Below are 17,483 nucleotides of genomic sequence, written 5' to 3' on the forward strand. Positions count from 1 at the left end.
TGTCGACTCCGAATTTCTCTCTTGTCGAGCGACTAAGGGCGCACATATTGAAATTTAATAATTATAAAAAAACTGTTCGAGATGACAAATTCGAAAAATAAAAAATACATAAACTGTAATTAATTCTGCTTACATTTGAAGCGTGGTCAAAACCTCACAATTCTTTTATGATAACCTTGTAGAAATGAATTTGCTCCAATATTTCCGCCACGGTATAAAATTTTTTCTGAAAAAGTCTTCCGAGCTGTGGAAAATTTTACCTTATCTCATATGTTCTTGTCACCCTGAGCTAATCTTATTCATCCTTGGTCATTTGAAATTTCGCTTATATGTCTACTCTTACGGCTTGGATTCTCCTAGTGCAAACATAGTGTTATAACCGTATAAATTATTATAATTGTGTCAATCGTGTTTCATACATTGATGCGGTGCAGTGATATCAAAATGAGCGAGACATTTTTTTACAGTTTTTTTGTGGGATCGTAATCAATGTAGCTGGCAGTTACACTTGAATTTATTTAAAAACCAAGCGCTATTTGTTCTTACTTCCCAGATTTACTTGTACTTATTTATATTCCCTATCAAATAATTTCCGTTGGCCATTCCTTTTTTTTCTAGTTTCCTAGCGGCGTTCTTATTGCTTCTAAACATAACGAGCACCATATGGGATATCAAACAGCAGCACGCCAATGAAATGATAGATGACGGGAAGTATGCCAGCAATTGTGGTAAGAAAATCGACCAGAATAATTGCAATGTGTTTTATCTGAGTAATATTGTTTATAAATTTAAATGAGTTATTGCTGTGGTAGTTACGTGATTAAAACTATTGTTTAGCGCTTTGAAGTGGACGGAAACAATTGAAATCGTCCCTGTTCTTCTTGATAGGTCTCCTCCTGAAAATATTCACCTGCTTTTCCCTACGAAAAATTTTCGTTAATCTTCCCCAGAAAAAGGGAAATGCTGGAGGGCTAAACATGTTGTTTGGCCTGCGCGTCATCTCCATGGCTTACATCATCTTAGGCCACTGCGTCTTGAACGTCATCCAGGGGCCCATCATGAACGCCGAGATGATTGAGAGGGTGAGTTTAGTGTGAATTCAGGGTGGCTTCATATTTGGGGTGGTCATTTACATGTGTCAAGGTTCATTTCCTTTTATGATTTTTTCTGGCTATTTTTGGTCTACTCATCCATGTCATAATTGGATTATTTTTTCATCCATCATCAGTAACTGGTTTTCTGCATTTAATTGACACGTCCCAAGCACCAAAGTTGTCTCCACCTACTCCTGTCCAGTGCCTCCTTGGTTTCCTTGTACCTTCCCTTTATCCTCACCTCGTACGTCATCTTCATCCATTGTTCCCTCGACTGCTGTATTTTAAATCCACTCCCCTCTTAAGATATGCCCGATTCAATCCCGTTGCTCTTTTGTTTAGTTTTCATTAATGTTCTTTCCTCCCAAATCTTTCCAACACCTCCTCTTTCCTCACTTCATCTACCCACTTTACTCTCTCTAACCTTCTCCACATCCACATCTCACGAACGCTGATCCTCACCCTATCTCCTCTTCCCAACGCTCATGTTTCGCATCCATGCAACGCAAAATTTCACACATTCCATTTCACCAGTCTCTTCCGCAGCTCTAGATAGATACTGCTACATAACACCTTCTTAATGAAAGCTTCCTTTCCCATAGCTATTCTTGTTTTTATCTCTGTCTCTCTCCTCCAGTCTTTCTTCAGTATCCATCCTATACCGTGTAACTTGCTCTATCCTTTCCCCATTTATCAATGCTCATCCTTTGAATTTACTCTGTCACGTGATGATTTCCGTCTGTGAATCCACAGGGCAACAGAAATCCCTCTGCATTGTGGCTTCTTCATGGCGATCTGGTCGTGGACACGTTCTTCACTTCGGGTGCGTTCCTGCTTGCATACTTCCTGCTGTTGGAACTCGACAAGCGGCCCGTCAGCGCTTTGAAGCTGATATTCTTCCGCTACGTTAGGTTAGTATGTTTAAGTTGCTCTCTGGTAACGTTGGACTTGTTCGGGATTTGAAACAAGATCTCTCGATTATGAGACAGATGCGCTATCATTTATGCCAACTGTTGTGAGCTGATTTCGAGGAGGAATTGGGAGATCCAAGTTCGAATTTTATCGATTCAAATGCTTTTCGCAGAGAATTTCTTTCAATTATGTTCATTGTATTAAACTGGAATCACACGATAATTTTCCCCGTCCTTCCCGATCGATAGCTCCAGCGAGTCATGAAAAATGACCGTTTCACGCTATCATTTTCCGTGATGACTCCAGGAATGGGAATCCTATGCCTTTTCCCATCAATCGGTGGGTACTTCCCTTTTTTGTCGCTGCAACTGCCGCTGGTACCGGTTTTCAGCCAATCGTAACGCAAGGACGCTTACAGCGATTGTCACGCCGCGCTTAACGTATAATTGAAAGACAATTATAAATACGGAAAGTGAAAAAGGTGGTGGGAATGACCGTGTGAATCAGATAATGATGGGTAGACCGATCACTCTTTTGATCTCTCAAAACCTGTCGCTGGAGCTACCACTCCGAGGGACGGAAAAACATTATCGTATGATACTGGTTTTACTTGGCAGAAAAATTGGATCCTTTGTGTGCGGTACTCACTTAGAGGTTGTTGAGAAAAGTTTTGAAAAAATTATCTGTAATGTAGTTTCTAATGTTTGGCTAGATGGCTGAAAACACGTTGTTCGACAGTCGCTAAGTGAGCTTTATTAATGACTGATGGCTACGAGACAATTTTCATTTTAAACGTTAAATATTTTAGCCTTTCGATCAATCCTGGTGTCGGATCAGAATGAAATAAATGGCTATGGCTGAATACCTTAACAAATATTTTCAGCGACTGACTTATCTGACTATCCTCACTATTTTAATGAATCAATTTGAACTGGAAATTGTTACTACCTAAATGGTCGTTGATAGATTGGAGTGGAAGCAGGAAACTAACTGTAATGCTGTCTTTGCCTGTAGAAGAAACTGTAGGTGACGGTACTTCATTTAAAAATCAGTAATTTAACTATGGAGAACATTTTTCCTGTCATTATCTCCTAGGTGTTACATCAAAACCTCCGTTTTAGTAACTACGCAATATTCTATTTGTCCACGAAGGTTTTGATGAAAATGATCTTTTGAGGTGAGCGCCGGGTCGCCACGCATCACTCCCGCACAATCGATCTATGAAGTTGACGTTTTGCTTGTGTAAAACTTGTGACGCTATCAACATGAAAATTTCAGAGCGTCTAATATAAATGAACCGAAAAGACCCTTATCAACGTTTAACCCAGTTGCTTACTACATTGAACCAATGTTCGACCTAGATGAAAATGTTGACTGGCGATGAAAGCCCATAATTGCTCAATATATTGGCTATCCCATGAAACTTGTTAGGGACAACTGCATCTGGCAACATTGGTCATCCCATGAAACTCAATATCGGATACCCCATTATATCTATACTGGTTAATCGTAGATTTCCCTAATATTTTATGCGTCAGGGCACACATTTTTATGATAGTTCTCCCTATTACGGATTCAAGGCCCACTTATTTGAATCCAGACAAACTTATGTTTTCATTTGTCTATATACCATAATAAATACCCAGAATCACAGATGGAGCATTCCCTCGCCCCTAGGACGATAGTGGGAGAGCTTGACCCCCTAGAAATCAGATACCGGTTATTCATTGGTTCTCATCTCATTGCGAACGAATAGCCGAAATATGGTGCCAATGAATAGCCAACATTGGCCAATATTGGATGGCTACTGGGGTGCTTGTACCGAAAATATGAAAAAACGTTACCCCATTAGTTCTCATAGGTAACATTTTTCTTTCGGCCTACTCGAAAGATAATGGCTTAAGAGTGATTGGAGTGCTGTGTCACGAAAAACGATCGAATGGGGCCGATCGAGTGGTAGTGATACGACCCATTCGAAAATCCAACGTTTCAGCATCCTATTGTGGACTCACTCGTTTCAAATAACCAGTGTTCGAAAAATCCACTGAAAAAAAAATCGTTCGCCTTGACCGGAATTCGAACCCAAATCTCCCGATTTCCGGTCGAGCTCCATTAACCATTTAAGTTACCGAGGCGTCATTCTTCACCGTGGAAATTTGAAGACTGTGCGAGCTATACGATAGTATAAATAGTGGGCTGTATTTCGTATATGCGCCGGTAGTCCCACACTATCCAAATCACCACTCACCTGAGTGTGGGGCTCCCGTCGGTGGCTTCCGACGAGGCAGCGTCGGCTCGTGACCCTTCCAACACGACGACACATTCTCAACTCCAACGTTCACGGCCAACAGCCACGAAAACAATATCTTTAAACAATTGTACTCTCGCCCACACGGGCGCCCAACAAACAACAAAGCAAGCGAGAGGCGATTAAAGCGTAAGACTCCCTATGGCGCGAACAAGGACTATACCGGACAAGGTGGTATGGACTGCTGAGCATATGATGCTCAGCTCAGCTCACCGTGGCTAGTCCCGGTATGCTTCAATTAACCAGTGTTGGTAAGTAATCGAGGAAAAGTAATCGAATTGCTTGTGGCGATTACTTGAGAAGTAATTTGTACTTACAACGATTACTTTTTACGAAGTAAAAGGTTAACTTGTAATTTACTCCTTACTGTGAAAAAGACGAATCGTTACTTTCGTTGCAGTCGTTACTTGCTCGTAATCGACTGTTGCTTTACTGATTTCACTGATTTAGGTGGACCTACAAATTATTCGAGTCCCTGAGTACCATAATTTGCTTGATAAGTTTCAGTCACTCTTATGTTGTGGACTAATTATGATGGTAAAAAATACCTTACCCCTTGTGTTGCTACAGCAGTAGTAATTGTATGTACCGCATGTGAAATTGCAACTTTAGCAATTTCTATGACTTAAGCATTCCACATTTTAACTCCCGTATTTATTCACCCAATTATTCAGCTGTTGCCAGGTGGTTTCAAGAGTGGATAATCTTACTCGAAATACATCTACATAATACCCCGCAAGCCGCCATAAAGGCGTGTGGTAGGGGGTGTTAGGACACCAGCCGCTCTTACATAAAAAGGAAGTGCTCTAAGGAAATTTGGACGAGAGTTATTACAGTCCTTAATGGTTCGGGGAAAAACGAAGTCCCATATCTATCCGTTCGGAAAAATATCTCTCTTAATTTATCGCTTCTGTCGGACCTGGATATATATTGCGGCTCTAATATTTTGTTCTCCGTGTCGCTCTTAAAGATAATCATTCTCAATTGTTCAAGCAATCTAAACCTAGCGCGCAGTCTCCAAGTCTCCAGCGGCTCCCAGCCTGGGTAACGCTGTCTGTACGCCCGTTGCGGTTTTTGTCGAACCGCGCAGCCTTCCTTTGTATTTTGTTCAGTTCGCGGATTAAGTCCAACCTTGGATTAAGCCTTTCTACACCGGATTCCATACACTCGATGCATACTCAAGGTGAGATCGGACGACTGTAAAATAACACCTTTCTTTTACTTTCTCATCCGAAAATTTTCCCACAATACGCTTGATGAATCTTAATTTCTTCAGGGCTATGCCGCAAATATATCTTACTTGATTTACACGATAGGTTCGAGGGTATCGTAACTCCCAGGTACTTCACTTCGTCTGTTGCCTTTATGCTAATACCATCCACATCATAAACATGGTTATAGTTGGACGAACTCTGCAAAAAATGTATCGACATGCATTTGCTCAGATTAAGTTCGAGTCCCCACTCTTGGCTCCACAGATGAATATTGTTTAAATCCGATGATAGAATTTCATAGTCAGAGTGATCACTAATTTCACGTAAATAATTGTAGTAGTAACTGTAATTATACTGATTACTTTTAAAATCTATTGTCTTTCCTCGTAATTTATTGGTTTTTTTACAAAGTAACTATAATTGAGCCCAGTTACTTTTTCTCAGTACTCTCTCGTGAAATTCTGCCACCAGCGCCCTGTTGTTCCTCTACGTACAAGAGTATTTGTGAAGTGTGGTGGTACTCACCACAGACGCTCTTGCTCGGCAATCTTAAGTTTTGCACTAGCACGGAAATCTGAGAATTGATACCTTTTTTATTTTACTTCTACCCCCATGAAAACCGAAACAATTCGCTTGCGTCGCTGTAATGTCCCTCAATAGTACGAGGTGTGTTCGTAAAATAGCGGGAATTTTAGTTTATTGAAAGAAATATTAATTTATTAGCCTACATTAATTTTGTCGCCTTCAAAAGAGTTCCCATTAGATATTATGATCTTTTTCCAGCCCTTCTTCCAATTCTCGAAACCCTTCTCAAACTCGATTTTTGGGTTAGCCTTTAGCGATTTCATTTAATGTCATCAATGCTTGTAAAACGACGGCCCTTTTAGGCTATCTTCCTTTTTGGAAACAAGATAAAGTCACAGGAAGCCACGTCTGGCGAATATGAAGGCTATGGGAAACAAAACATTGCATTCACGAAAACATTCACGAAAAAGCAATGCCGAGCTCATAAAAAACACCTCCAGTCTTAGTGGCTTCCCCAGGCAAAGTGAACAATGAATACAGCTGAAAATGATATCATGCTTCAGGGGCACGTATGCGAACATAGTAAAAAAATTGACTATCGGACTCTGCAAACTCGCGAGAAATTTAAAAATATTGTTCTCGTTATTTTCTAATCATGCATCTAATGTGTTTAATTACGATCCAAAGCGAAAAATCCTCAGAGAAACAAAATCATTCGCCTTGACCAGGATTCGAACCCGTCGAGAATATTTCTTGTGCCGACCGATTTCATTTCGGCTCCTTACGGCGAAGCAATTCCCGCAGTCCTTATAATGAAGGAAGGACACTTTGAGTCGCATCCTGTTTCGAGGCCACCACGTTTAAGCCACAGCGAGTGTCTCTTATTTAACGAAGTGCGTCGAGTCTTTTCTGTTGGGGCTGTTGGAAATGAAGTGTATATTTCCTCCCAAGGTCAGTGTGGCGAATACTTGTCCCGGTAATGAGTGGAAATATGAAAAAGTTCGCTCGCGGACCATTTTAGCATCGTCACGATTCATTTATGTTTCCGTTCGACTCCCGACAGTGGCGTAGCCAGGGGGGAGATCCGGGGGGTCCGGACCCCCCTTCGAAATATAAAAACAAAATTATTTTCCTACGTAAAAGAAAACAAAAAAGATTGAAAAATCATGAATTTACAAGATATTTCTTTAACAAACGAAGTTTTTCCGACGAAGAAAAGTGTTAAAATTTGTTTAAAACCCTCTACTTACCTAGTACCCTGTTTCTCAAAAATTTTCCCCCTGGTTTTGGACCCCCCTCGAAAGAAATTCCTGGCTATGCCATTGACTCCCGACTAGATTCTGATGAACCCACATTGTCTGCGAAAAAAAGTAATGGAAAGCGCGACACGCGACTGGTTGAAAGCGTACGAATCGAATATTCTAGATGCTTTCTGTGATATCAATTCATTACGTCCTTGTGTATTTATTTTTTTGGTTTTAGAATGCCTTACAATCAGGATAATGTACCTTTTTTCGGTAAAGGCAAGCTAATCATCATTTGATGATATCATATTTTAGTCGGTGGATAGGCACGTAATCATGGGGCGTCTTCAGTCCCCCAAATTTTTTTCCCATTTCGGTACCACCTGAGATACATCTGCAGAGGAGACCACTTTCCCAGGGGGCATCCTACGCTGAAATATCGTTTTTTTATAAGAACCCAAGTTCCCAGCTTTGCAACTGTCTACTGCAGCGGCGCAGCGAGGGGGGGGGGGGTTTGGGGGATAAACCCCCCCCCCCCAGAGCTCTCAGAGAATTTTTAGAAGTTTAATCCATTTTACTTAATTGGATTGATATTACTATTAGAGTAGTGTAAGAGTGAATAAAATATCCCTCAGAAAGCCGTAAAACTCACTATTTTGACCCATATATCTTTAAAATCCCGCAATTTATTAATCCCGCACCTACCGCTTATCCTGGTGGGTATACTATACCCCCACACGCACCGGTATTAGTTGCACCTAAACCCCCCCAGCCTTAATTCCTAGCTGCGCCCCTGCTCTACTGAGAATATCAGTAAAAGTCGGTTTCAAAAATAGTGACAATTATGGTGATGCTATGGCATAGTTTCAAATCCAGGGGCATCCTATTATTTGGCACTCAATTTTAATGTATTTATTCATTCCTGCGAATTACCAGCGATGACTTTAATTTTCAGCGTCATGCAAGCGAAATAAATTGGTGATTTAATGAAATTTGTGATTTCCCAATGCGTGCGAATTGACAACAAAATATCGGCATAAGCAACCCGCATGTTACCCAAGCTCCCACTGTGGAAAATGTCTTCCCTGATCGTTTAAGCTCACCCGAAAAACGTGATCATTTTGATGAGTGCGATTTGCTGTCGTCATTGATGAAACCTAGTGCAAACGATGCTACTATTTTGATGAAATCTCATCTCATGGACTATTAAAAGAAAATCTAGGTTTAATTTCATCTAACTTTTTCATTTAATAACTGAGTGGAGAGCTGCGTCAAACCAATCCTAGGATTGTTGACCAGTGGTGGTGAATTTCATCCATGGCATTGGCTTCCAAATATTGGAAAATTGCAGTTTGGGTTAAAAGAATGACTGGAATAAATTATCCCTAATTCCCATTTTTCGATTTAGCATCAATTTCTGCGAAGATATCAAGCACCAAAATATCAGCACGGATTTGACTAATACATTGGGATTCTATTGGGAAGAAACCTCAAGCTTTTCGTGTAAAAATAATCGAGCTTATTTTGACCAAATTGCCTTGTTTACTGGATAAATCAATTCTTTTGTTATTAGAAATGGCTTGGTAAACAAACGATTATTGAAGTCTCAGCAATAATTTGATGGCGAATTTTCTCAGAAAATTCAGTTTTTAATGAGCAATTTTGGAAATTGATGGGATTTCATATCGACCGACATCTTTGAAAAATACTTTAGCTGCCACCCGCAAGGTGAAATTATCTTTCACAATCTGATAGCAGGCCTCATTTCAACATTTGAATCCCTTTTAAAATATAAATCCATGACCTAAAACTCCAAGAAATATTATTAAATATAAAATATAAATCCATGTTAAAATATTTTTGCTTCCAAAATGTGACAGTGAATGAACCTCGATGATCTTGTTGGGCCTTTTCATTTAGTTTGCCTTTCCTGTGTGCCACTTTGTTCTGAGTTCAGAATGATAATGCATCGACTCAAATGTTGTGTTTTATCATTGGAAATTACTTACACCCCCGGTAGTTGTATCCGTTTGGTTGAAGCATTGTGACTAATAGGAGTAAATAAATTAGATGGCTGCTATTTCTGTTATGTGTATTATACTTACACTGTATTTGCTCTTTTTTCAAGTGATATTTTTTTATATATTTAGTTTTCTATTATAGCATGTTTCTTCTCTTGTTCATAGGTTGACTCCCACTGTACTCTTTATCGTCTTGTTCTACGCATCTCTGCTGAACAAGATGGGCTCTGGTCCATTTTGGAATTCCACTATGAACAGGGAAAGAGATAACTGCCAGGAAAATTGGTGGACCAATGTCCTGTATGTCAATAACTATGTGAACCCAGACAAAATGGTAAGAATATATCTAGTGTAAATTTGAAAGCTCTCTTTGCATGCTACACAACATTCCTTTCATGTTTTTGCACATAGGTTTGGAAATACAGAAAAGTTGTTGAGAATTACTGGCCAATGTTGCTGAGCTTCCAACATTGTAACTTGTATCTTCATGTCGGAGCAGGGGCATATCCTTAGATTATGGTAAAAATTCTACTTCCAAACCAATGTAAAAAGCTTTCTGCTGAGACTATGGATATTTTAGCAAAGTGAACTCATATGTCATCTATAAATATTGTGCCAAAACAACCTCCTGGTAGAGGCCTTGCAGTATAAAACCATATCAGACTAGTGAAATAAATGAAATATTACACAGTAAAAAATATATCCTTTGGAAGATCTGAAGCTCTTTATTCAGATCTAATGTTGCATTGTTTAAACACTCACTTCTTGTAAGTTCCTCTAGGCACTGGCGCAGCGAGGGGGGTTTTTGGAGGATAAACCCCTCCCCCCCCCCCCCAGAGCTCATAGAAATTTTTAAGTTAAATCTATTTTACTTAATAGGATTAATATAATATACCTCAGAAGGCCGTAAAAATCACCATTTTGAACCGTTTATCTTAATTTTTTTTCTGGCAGAGGGCCTCCGCACCTCCCGTTTACCCTAGTGGGTATGCAATCCCCCAAGCCTCCCAGTATTAGCTGCTCCTGAAACTCCCCCTAGCCTTAATTCCTAGCTGCACCCCTGCCTCAAGGTACCCCAAATTTTATATGTACTCCTATCTCTGATTATGGAGTATATTCCTATGCTTTTGCTAACTACACTTTAGTCCTCATTATGCTCTCTGAGTGGTAGGGTATATGCTGTAGTTAAGGCTAAAAGTAAAACTAGGAAAGCTGAGAAACTATGTATATACTCTATTAATGTCAACTCAATAAAATCAAAAAGCTTAATTTTTCCAAAATAGAAATTTCCTGGGAACTAGAAATTTGCCTCCAGAACGAATGCAGAAATTAGCTACCTTGAAGAATATTAGATGTATGGCAGCTTACTGAAAGAGCAAAGTTTATTGCTATAATGTAATTCATATTGGTGTATCTTTTTTGAATAGAATATAAATTGAATGGGTTGGAATGTCGTCTTATGTCATTTTCTCATGACATTATCCCATGCAATAAGTAGTGATGATTCTGTTAAACGTGTTGGTTTTGTATTTGCTGCTGATGAATAATTACCTTTCCATCTGTTGTCCCAAACAGTGTGTCTTGCAGTCGTGGTACCTCCCGTGTGACACCCACTTCTTCATCCTGGCCATTCCACTGCTGCAGCTTCTTCACTCCCGTCCTCGCATTGGATTTTTCTTGATGATGACTGCGACTGTTGTCTCTGTGGCAATTCCTGCCATCATCACATATGTGTATCGCCTTGATGCTACTGTCATCTTTTACCTAGAGTAAGAAAAAATGGAAAAGCAATCCATGAATAACAAAATCCAATGCATATTTTGATATAGATGTGACTTATATCACTTAGAATTCTTGTTGTGATTCTGTCCTCTTGCTCATCAAATTGTCTGTTTCAAAAATTTGTGGCATATAAAATAATAGTATGTGAGCAACATCGATAAATTTGATTTGGGGCCATACAACTCATAGCCATGTTTGGGAGCTAATCACTGTTGCCTACGATTTATTCACTATCCATGGGTCAATGTGCAATATGAGTAACTTCCCTTCTTGTGATCTAAAATCAAATGCATCCTTGTTGATCTCTGTTCCCAAAAATTTATACGTACCAAGATGTACGTTTCATCTTATCACTATAGTTTTTTTAATTTCTTGTGAAAAAAATAAGCTTTCAAAACTTGGAATATATCAAGAATAATTGGAAAAGAAAATTGGCTTTGCTCTTAGCTTATAAACATTTCTGGTTACTGCTACTGGATTCACATTTAATTGCTCTAATTAAAGAAAAATGGAAGAAAAATCAATGTTTAATGAAATTATTCATAAGTATCCACCACCAAAGCTATCCCTTATTATGTACTTGTATTTTTAAGAATTGATCTAGAATTGATCTGATTGATCCATGACTTGTTTTCATCATGAGCAATAATCTATTCTTATTGTTTTCAGCTCTTTCTTTGAGAATTTTTCTTTGAGCAACAAGCTATTATACGATGTATACTACCCATCTCACTCAAGGGCTGGTCCATACATGGCAGGGTTGATTGCTGGATTCTTCCATTACTGGGTGCAAGTGAAGGAGAAAAAAATACCTAAGGTTGGAACTGTGATATGTCCTTTTTATGGTTTTGTAAAAGCCACCATTCTCATCATAACCTGTATATAATGACAGAAGGCTTAAATGTTTACATGAAAATATCTTACTCATTTAAAATGTCATAACCAAAACTTTATACAGCAGTTATATTGCGAAGTGGTTCATGAAAAAAGCTGTTATTGTAAATTAACAAATGCCAAAATGTAGATGTTGCCCCTTAGTTAAATAATTTAAATATTTTTCCATGGCTTATTGACCTTCAACGGCAACTAGGTCATCTATGAATTTCAATAATTATTTTGCAACTTTAGTGAAGGAGTATTGTTTTTTAAAATGTGTTTTTGTCTGAGCATTACTTCACTCATTTGTGGTCTTTGTTTTATCATAATAGAATGATATTATTACATGACATATTGAGTCATTAGAAACATTTTTCTTTTGTGTTGAATATTTTCTGACGAATTTAAGTTGGTGTATTTTTATAATGTGGCGCATGCACATAAGAATGAATGAGATATTAGTTGAAATAATGTTTTCATTTACCATCTTTAGGTTGCCCACATCACAATGTTCTTGGCAGGTTTGGCTCTTGTAATTGGTCCCATATACTATGCTGGTTTGTTTTATACACCAGATCGACCATATTATCCAGTCGAAGCTGCTTTGTATGCAGGGTTGAATCGCTTCATATGGGGTGTTGGCATTGCCTTATTAATAATTAGCATGTCATCTGGATACCTTGGTATGTATTTTCTGTATGGTCACTTCTTCCCTGTCCTAAGAAATCCTTATCTGATAGATCAAAATTTGATTTCATGTTATTTATTTGAGATGGCAATCACCATCTGAAACCCTTTAATCCAGGTATGCTTTGATGATACGATTCAGCAACTCTTATGAAGTATGCAATACATTTTTCAATGTAAATGATTATTCCAATGTTGTTTGTTCTAAATATCTCCAAAAAATTGTGTTTTAAATGCCACAATAACCCCTGTTTAAAGCCGAGAAGAATTGCATTTCAAAGTGATGGGGAACGGAAAAGGGTTGGTTGAAGGGAAGCTCTAAAATAAGAAGTTTTGCTTCTTGAATCTCAGGTTTTGGAAAGCTCCCTGCCATTCCTTGGGTTATTCAATAGAAATTATTCAACTTCTTGCAAAAATATGTATTGGAAAATACAGGAGTGGATGTAGGATTTTTTCTGGAGAGGGGCACAAGGGTCTGACTGGCAAACAATCTTCTCCTGCTTGAGATCAAAAACAAGATACAACAATTACTGTATGAAATATTTTCTTCATTTTAACGTGAGAGTCATTAATATGAAATTGAATGATTAGTGCTCTATAATACAAAAAACAAGCTTAATGATAACCAAATAAAATTTTTTTCTAATTTTTAAGCATCTGGGGTAAGCTACTAAGCGTTCCGTCTTAATCTGCCTATGAGTAAATAGTATGTACTTTGGTGGAGCCTAACTGAGAGGGTTTTTTTAAACTCTATTACACTGATATCAGTCTCTTGGAAAAGCTCATGTTTTCAACGGTATTCATATTAAATTCTATCCATTTTGTATGTAGAGATTTGGCAGTATGTAGTTTGTTAATACATTGATGAAACTGAAGAGAAAAATCAAAGGGAAAGTTTTGTGGGTATCATCGTGGAGAGAAAAAGGGTTAGGTGATATAGAAGTGCAATTTATTCTTGTAATTCATCTTTAGAGTACTTGCATGAACTGCTACTCTTAAAAGATGATTTATATTCCCTGGGATAAAAATGCAGTATGTGTGAAATAAATTTTTTTCATTAAACAAGCTTATATGGTGGGGCATGGTGTTCACATTCTCCTTTGAGAGGACGTTTATTTTGCATCCCTTCACTTAATGAAGGTGCAACTGATTAAAATTCACTCTATTACCATTAAAGGAGGAAAACATCTCTGTTATGTATATTTAATATTGAAGTGTTTGAAACTCATCTTGCCTCTGTAATGAATCCTAGCCTCACAATTTGTTTCTGCAAGTGTAATTTTGATGACAAGTAGGCACCTACTCTATGTTAAAATTGTATAAGCCTACTAAAATCCTCATTTTTCTCTGCAGGCTTGCTTGGTGATATATTTTCTCACAAAATATTTATTGTTCTTGGAAAGTTAACATACAGTGCTTATTTAGTCCATTTTGTCTTTCAACTGGTATTAATTGGCATGAGAAGAAATCCTACATATGTAAGCATATATGATATGGTAAGTGTTCTCTCCTTTTTCATTCACATTACTGCCCTCTCATTCCAAGAAATCAGGATTTAGGTGTAATCTTTTATTGATTCAATAGGTTATCTCATTGGCCTTATGAAACTTATCATCATGAAAATATGCATTAATTATATCTAGAGTGGAATTCCACTTTGAGGCTTTTATTAAAATCTCATACTAATGTTGTTCATTCTCCAAATGAGTTTCCCCTCTTGGCCTGTGTTGGCTACCAGCTATGGCAGTAATTTTTCGTACAACCCTAACCAGGCTAATATTAGATGACAATTTCAGGGCTTTTAGAATAAAATTCTGTAGATGAAATTCATATGTCTCCCTTATTTCATAGGTTGGATTGTGGCTAGTGAACTTAATAATGACCTACGGTGCTTCACTCTTCTTATACATGATGATTGAGTGCCCTTTCAGAGATTTAGCTACATTGGCTGGCAAAAGGTATGGCACATACAAGAAAATAGATGCAGTTTATTCTTTTGTCTCATGATTATTAATTAAGCCTCATTCATAATGTCTTTTGAATATTTCAGGTGATCATTCTGTAGGCACAATGACAAAATTAGTGTCGAATGGGCAATGCTCTATGAAGATATTTCGTTCTAGTGAAAGGAAAGTTAGGGAGTGTTATGTGATATATTTATGATTCAAGTTGAATCACGATGATTGTGTGTGTGTTTGGGCACATAAGTTGCCTTGGATGTGAATGAATGAAAAAGAGACAAGTCAATCATGTTACCCTGCAATTTTTGCTCAAGAAGAAAATCAAAATGTTATTATGAACAAGGGTACACTAAGTATCTGAGTGAAAATAAAATCGTTTATTGAAAGTGAGCTTATAGTGTGTGTATATGCTGTACTGTTGCTCATTGTTTGCGCTGTCTGCTGTGGAGGGTCTCTCTGTGATGTAGTGATAGTTATCACTTTTATCTCATTGTGCCAAGAGCTGTGTTTGGGAGTATCAACAGTGCCAGTGGGCTCTTTACATCCATCTATTTGCCATCTAATCTCCATTCCTACACAGTGAGGGTATTGATGCTAAAATATCTTGCCTACATTCTTTTCACAATGCTATCGATACTATCATGAATTTTAGTAAATCTGCTCTTGCCATCTTGTTGTGTTCTTGTAATATACAGGCCATGTATTAGACTATTCCTTTAGCATGCATGCACATTATTTATGCTTGCATATAAAAGTCGCTTGTGGCTTTAGCAATTTGATTGTAATTGAGTGTTTAGTGATGGATGCAGTGAATTTTTTTTCACATTTTCCTTGTGTAAATGCTACATGTTGATGCAATATCTTCTCTTAATGACATTACCAAAGTGTCATAGCAAATTCTGGTAAATTGAGTATAAAGCAGTACTTACTGATGGTTAAGAAAGTAAGACGATTTTCCAGTATCAACTTGGATGTATTTCTGATGTTGTTGTTGGTGGGATAATTCATTACCAACAGTTAGCTTGCTCTCTCTCCATCTCTGCAGTCTCTGTCTATAACTTATTTATGAACTAATTTTTTTACTGAGAGGATTAATTATATGCTCTTCGAGAGATAGTCAGATGTATTATTTGGAATTTGCTTCAAACAATATCCTCTTTGTCTCTCTGAGATTATTAAAAATCGCATAATTTTTTTGATTGAAGTAAATGCCTCAGTTTTGCTGTGTTAACCTGTACCATGATGGTACTTTATGGTTGTTACACGGCTGTGGATTGCATATCGTTGTGGTCCATTTCCATGTTTCCTTTTCCCCAGATGATCCATTCCCTTTTCGTACTTAAAGTAAATAGTAAATGCTTCTTATAAAAAGTTGTTATAGTACAACATTTTTTACAATTTTGATCTAATTATTGACTCCTATGCTGATTTAATGGGATCAAAAAGAAGGGAATGAATCTTTGGAGACCGTGATGTCGTTATGATCATATTTGCGGAGGCTTCTCTCAATCAGAGTGACCATGACCTGAGTTTTCAATCAATGGCTGATTTCATGCCTTAAAGTAATAAGAATTGGCAATATTGGTTATAATTAATCATTTATTGGGCATTTGGTGAGTGGATAAGGAACATCTACATAATACCCTGCGATTCATTCCAGAATTTTGCCATTTCACATAATCTTAAGGCCGTTTTACACGGGGCACGGAATTAAGCGGGTTAGAGCTGCATTTATTTCTAAAATGGCGTGGAATTGCGCGAATGCATGAATGAAATTAGAACAGGGGCTGTTTTGCCCTCTCGTATCCACACATTCTTGCATGTGTCTAGCAAATCACCGCTTTACACGACGCAATTTTGATTGCACCTTTGCACGTACGTCAGATTGCGCAATTCCGTGTACTGTGTAAAACGGCCTTTAAAAAGGGCTTAAGCTGTAATAGCAACTGATGAAGCAGAGACAAAGACCTATCATAAAAATTGAACATGGAACCAACATTAATAAACAATCTCTAACCTCCAATTTTTATAAACAGGAGGTAAAAATGATGCCTTCATTTGTAACATATTACATAGGTCCTTTGGGTAAAGGACTTGTTGTATTAATGAAACAGTTGTTTGTGATAACTATTGTGTCAGTGAGCAATAAATCAAAATCTTTTGTAACTTTAAACCCTGTTTTGTTATTTTTATCCTGTATAGTTTGTTGGCTATTGAAGTGATCATTGTTCATTGAAACTAGTTTGTAAATTGCTCATAATCACCATCAACAATCATCCATTCTAAGAATGGCTTGATACATCTTTCCACTCAATTCTCCTATCAGCTAATCTTCGTGCACTTACATAATTCATCTGCTTAAGATTCTTCATCGCCTGCTCTATGAATCTCACTTGGATCAAAAATCACTATATATTCAAGCCAATTCAGCACAATATCTAGAATACATCTGTTCACATTGGGTTTTAGATCCATGAGAGTTTTAACAAGACGACAATGATCCATATTATACCTTTTTAGGAGTCCTTTGAAACACACTTCTTGACCCAATACCAGTCCTTCCATATGACTCTTAATTTTAATTCCAAAAAGTAACTAATCCTTTCGAGATCTCTCATTTCAAACTCATTCATCAATTTTGATTTGATATTATCAAATGTTCCAGTATGGCATCTAACCAAGAAAATATCATCAACATACAGTTACAGAAAGACTACTAGTATATTACCTCTTAGAATACAAGAGACAAGGGCGTACCCTGCAGGGGACAGAGGGGGGCAACTGACCCCTCAGAAGCAAAAATAAATTTAGTTCAACACAAAAGTTATGAACAAAATTTCCTTTGGAAGAAAAAGGATA

The 17,483-nt window shown here is 37.7% G+C and overlaps 1 protein-coding gene across 1 annotated transcript in view; it reads left to right on the forward strand.

The window, feature by feature from the left end:
* Positions 1 to 16,797, forward strand: part of LOC124156444 (nose resistant to fluoxetine protein 6-like) — a 69,528-nt gene extending 52,731 nt beyond the window's left edge. The window contains exons 5-14 of the mRNA XM_046531000.1: positions 619 to 728; positions 889 to 1,082; positions 1,848 to 2,005; positions 9,484 to 9,652; positions 10,894 to 11,087; positions 11,770 to 11,917; positions 12,470 to 12,659; positions 14,017 to 14,159; positions 14,515 to 14,621; positions 14,714 to 16,797. Coding sequence (XP_046386956.1) covers positions 619 to 728; positions 889 to 1,082; positions 1,848 to 2,005; positions 9,484 to 9,652; positions 10,894 to 11,087; positions 11,770 to 11,917; positions 12,470 to 12,659; positions 14,017 to 14,159; positions 14,515 to 14,621; positions 14,714 to 14,717 — 1,417 coding nt within the window. The 3' untranslated portion in view covers positions 14,718 to 16,797. The remainder of the gene's footprint in view (positions 1 to 618; positions 729 to 888; positions 1,083 to 1,847; positions 2,006 to 9,483; positions 9,653 to 10,893; positions 11,088 to 11,769; positions 11,918 to 12,469; positions 12,660 to 14,016; positions 14,160 to 14,514; positions 14,622 to 14,713) is intronic.
* The last annotated feature ends 686 nt before the right edge of the window (positions 16,798 to 17,483 follow it).

Source organism: Ischnura elegans, chromosome 3 (genome assembly GCF_921293095.1).
Source record: "Ischnura elegans chromosome 3, ioIscEleg1.1, whole genome shotgun sequence".
NCBI lineage: Eukaryota > Metazoa > Arthropoda > Insecta > Odonata > Coenagrionidae > Ischnura > Ischnura elegans.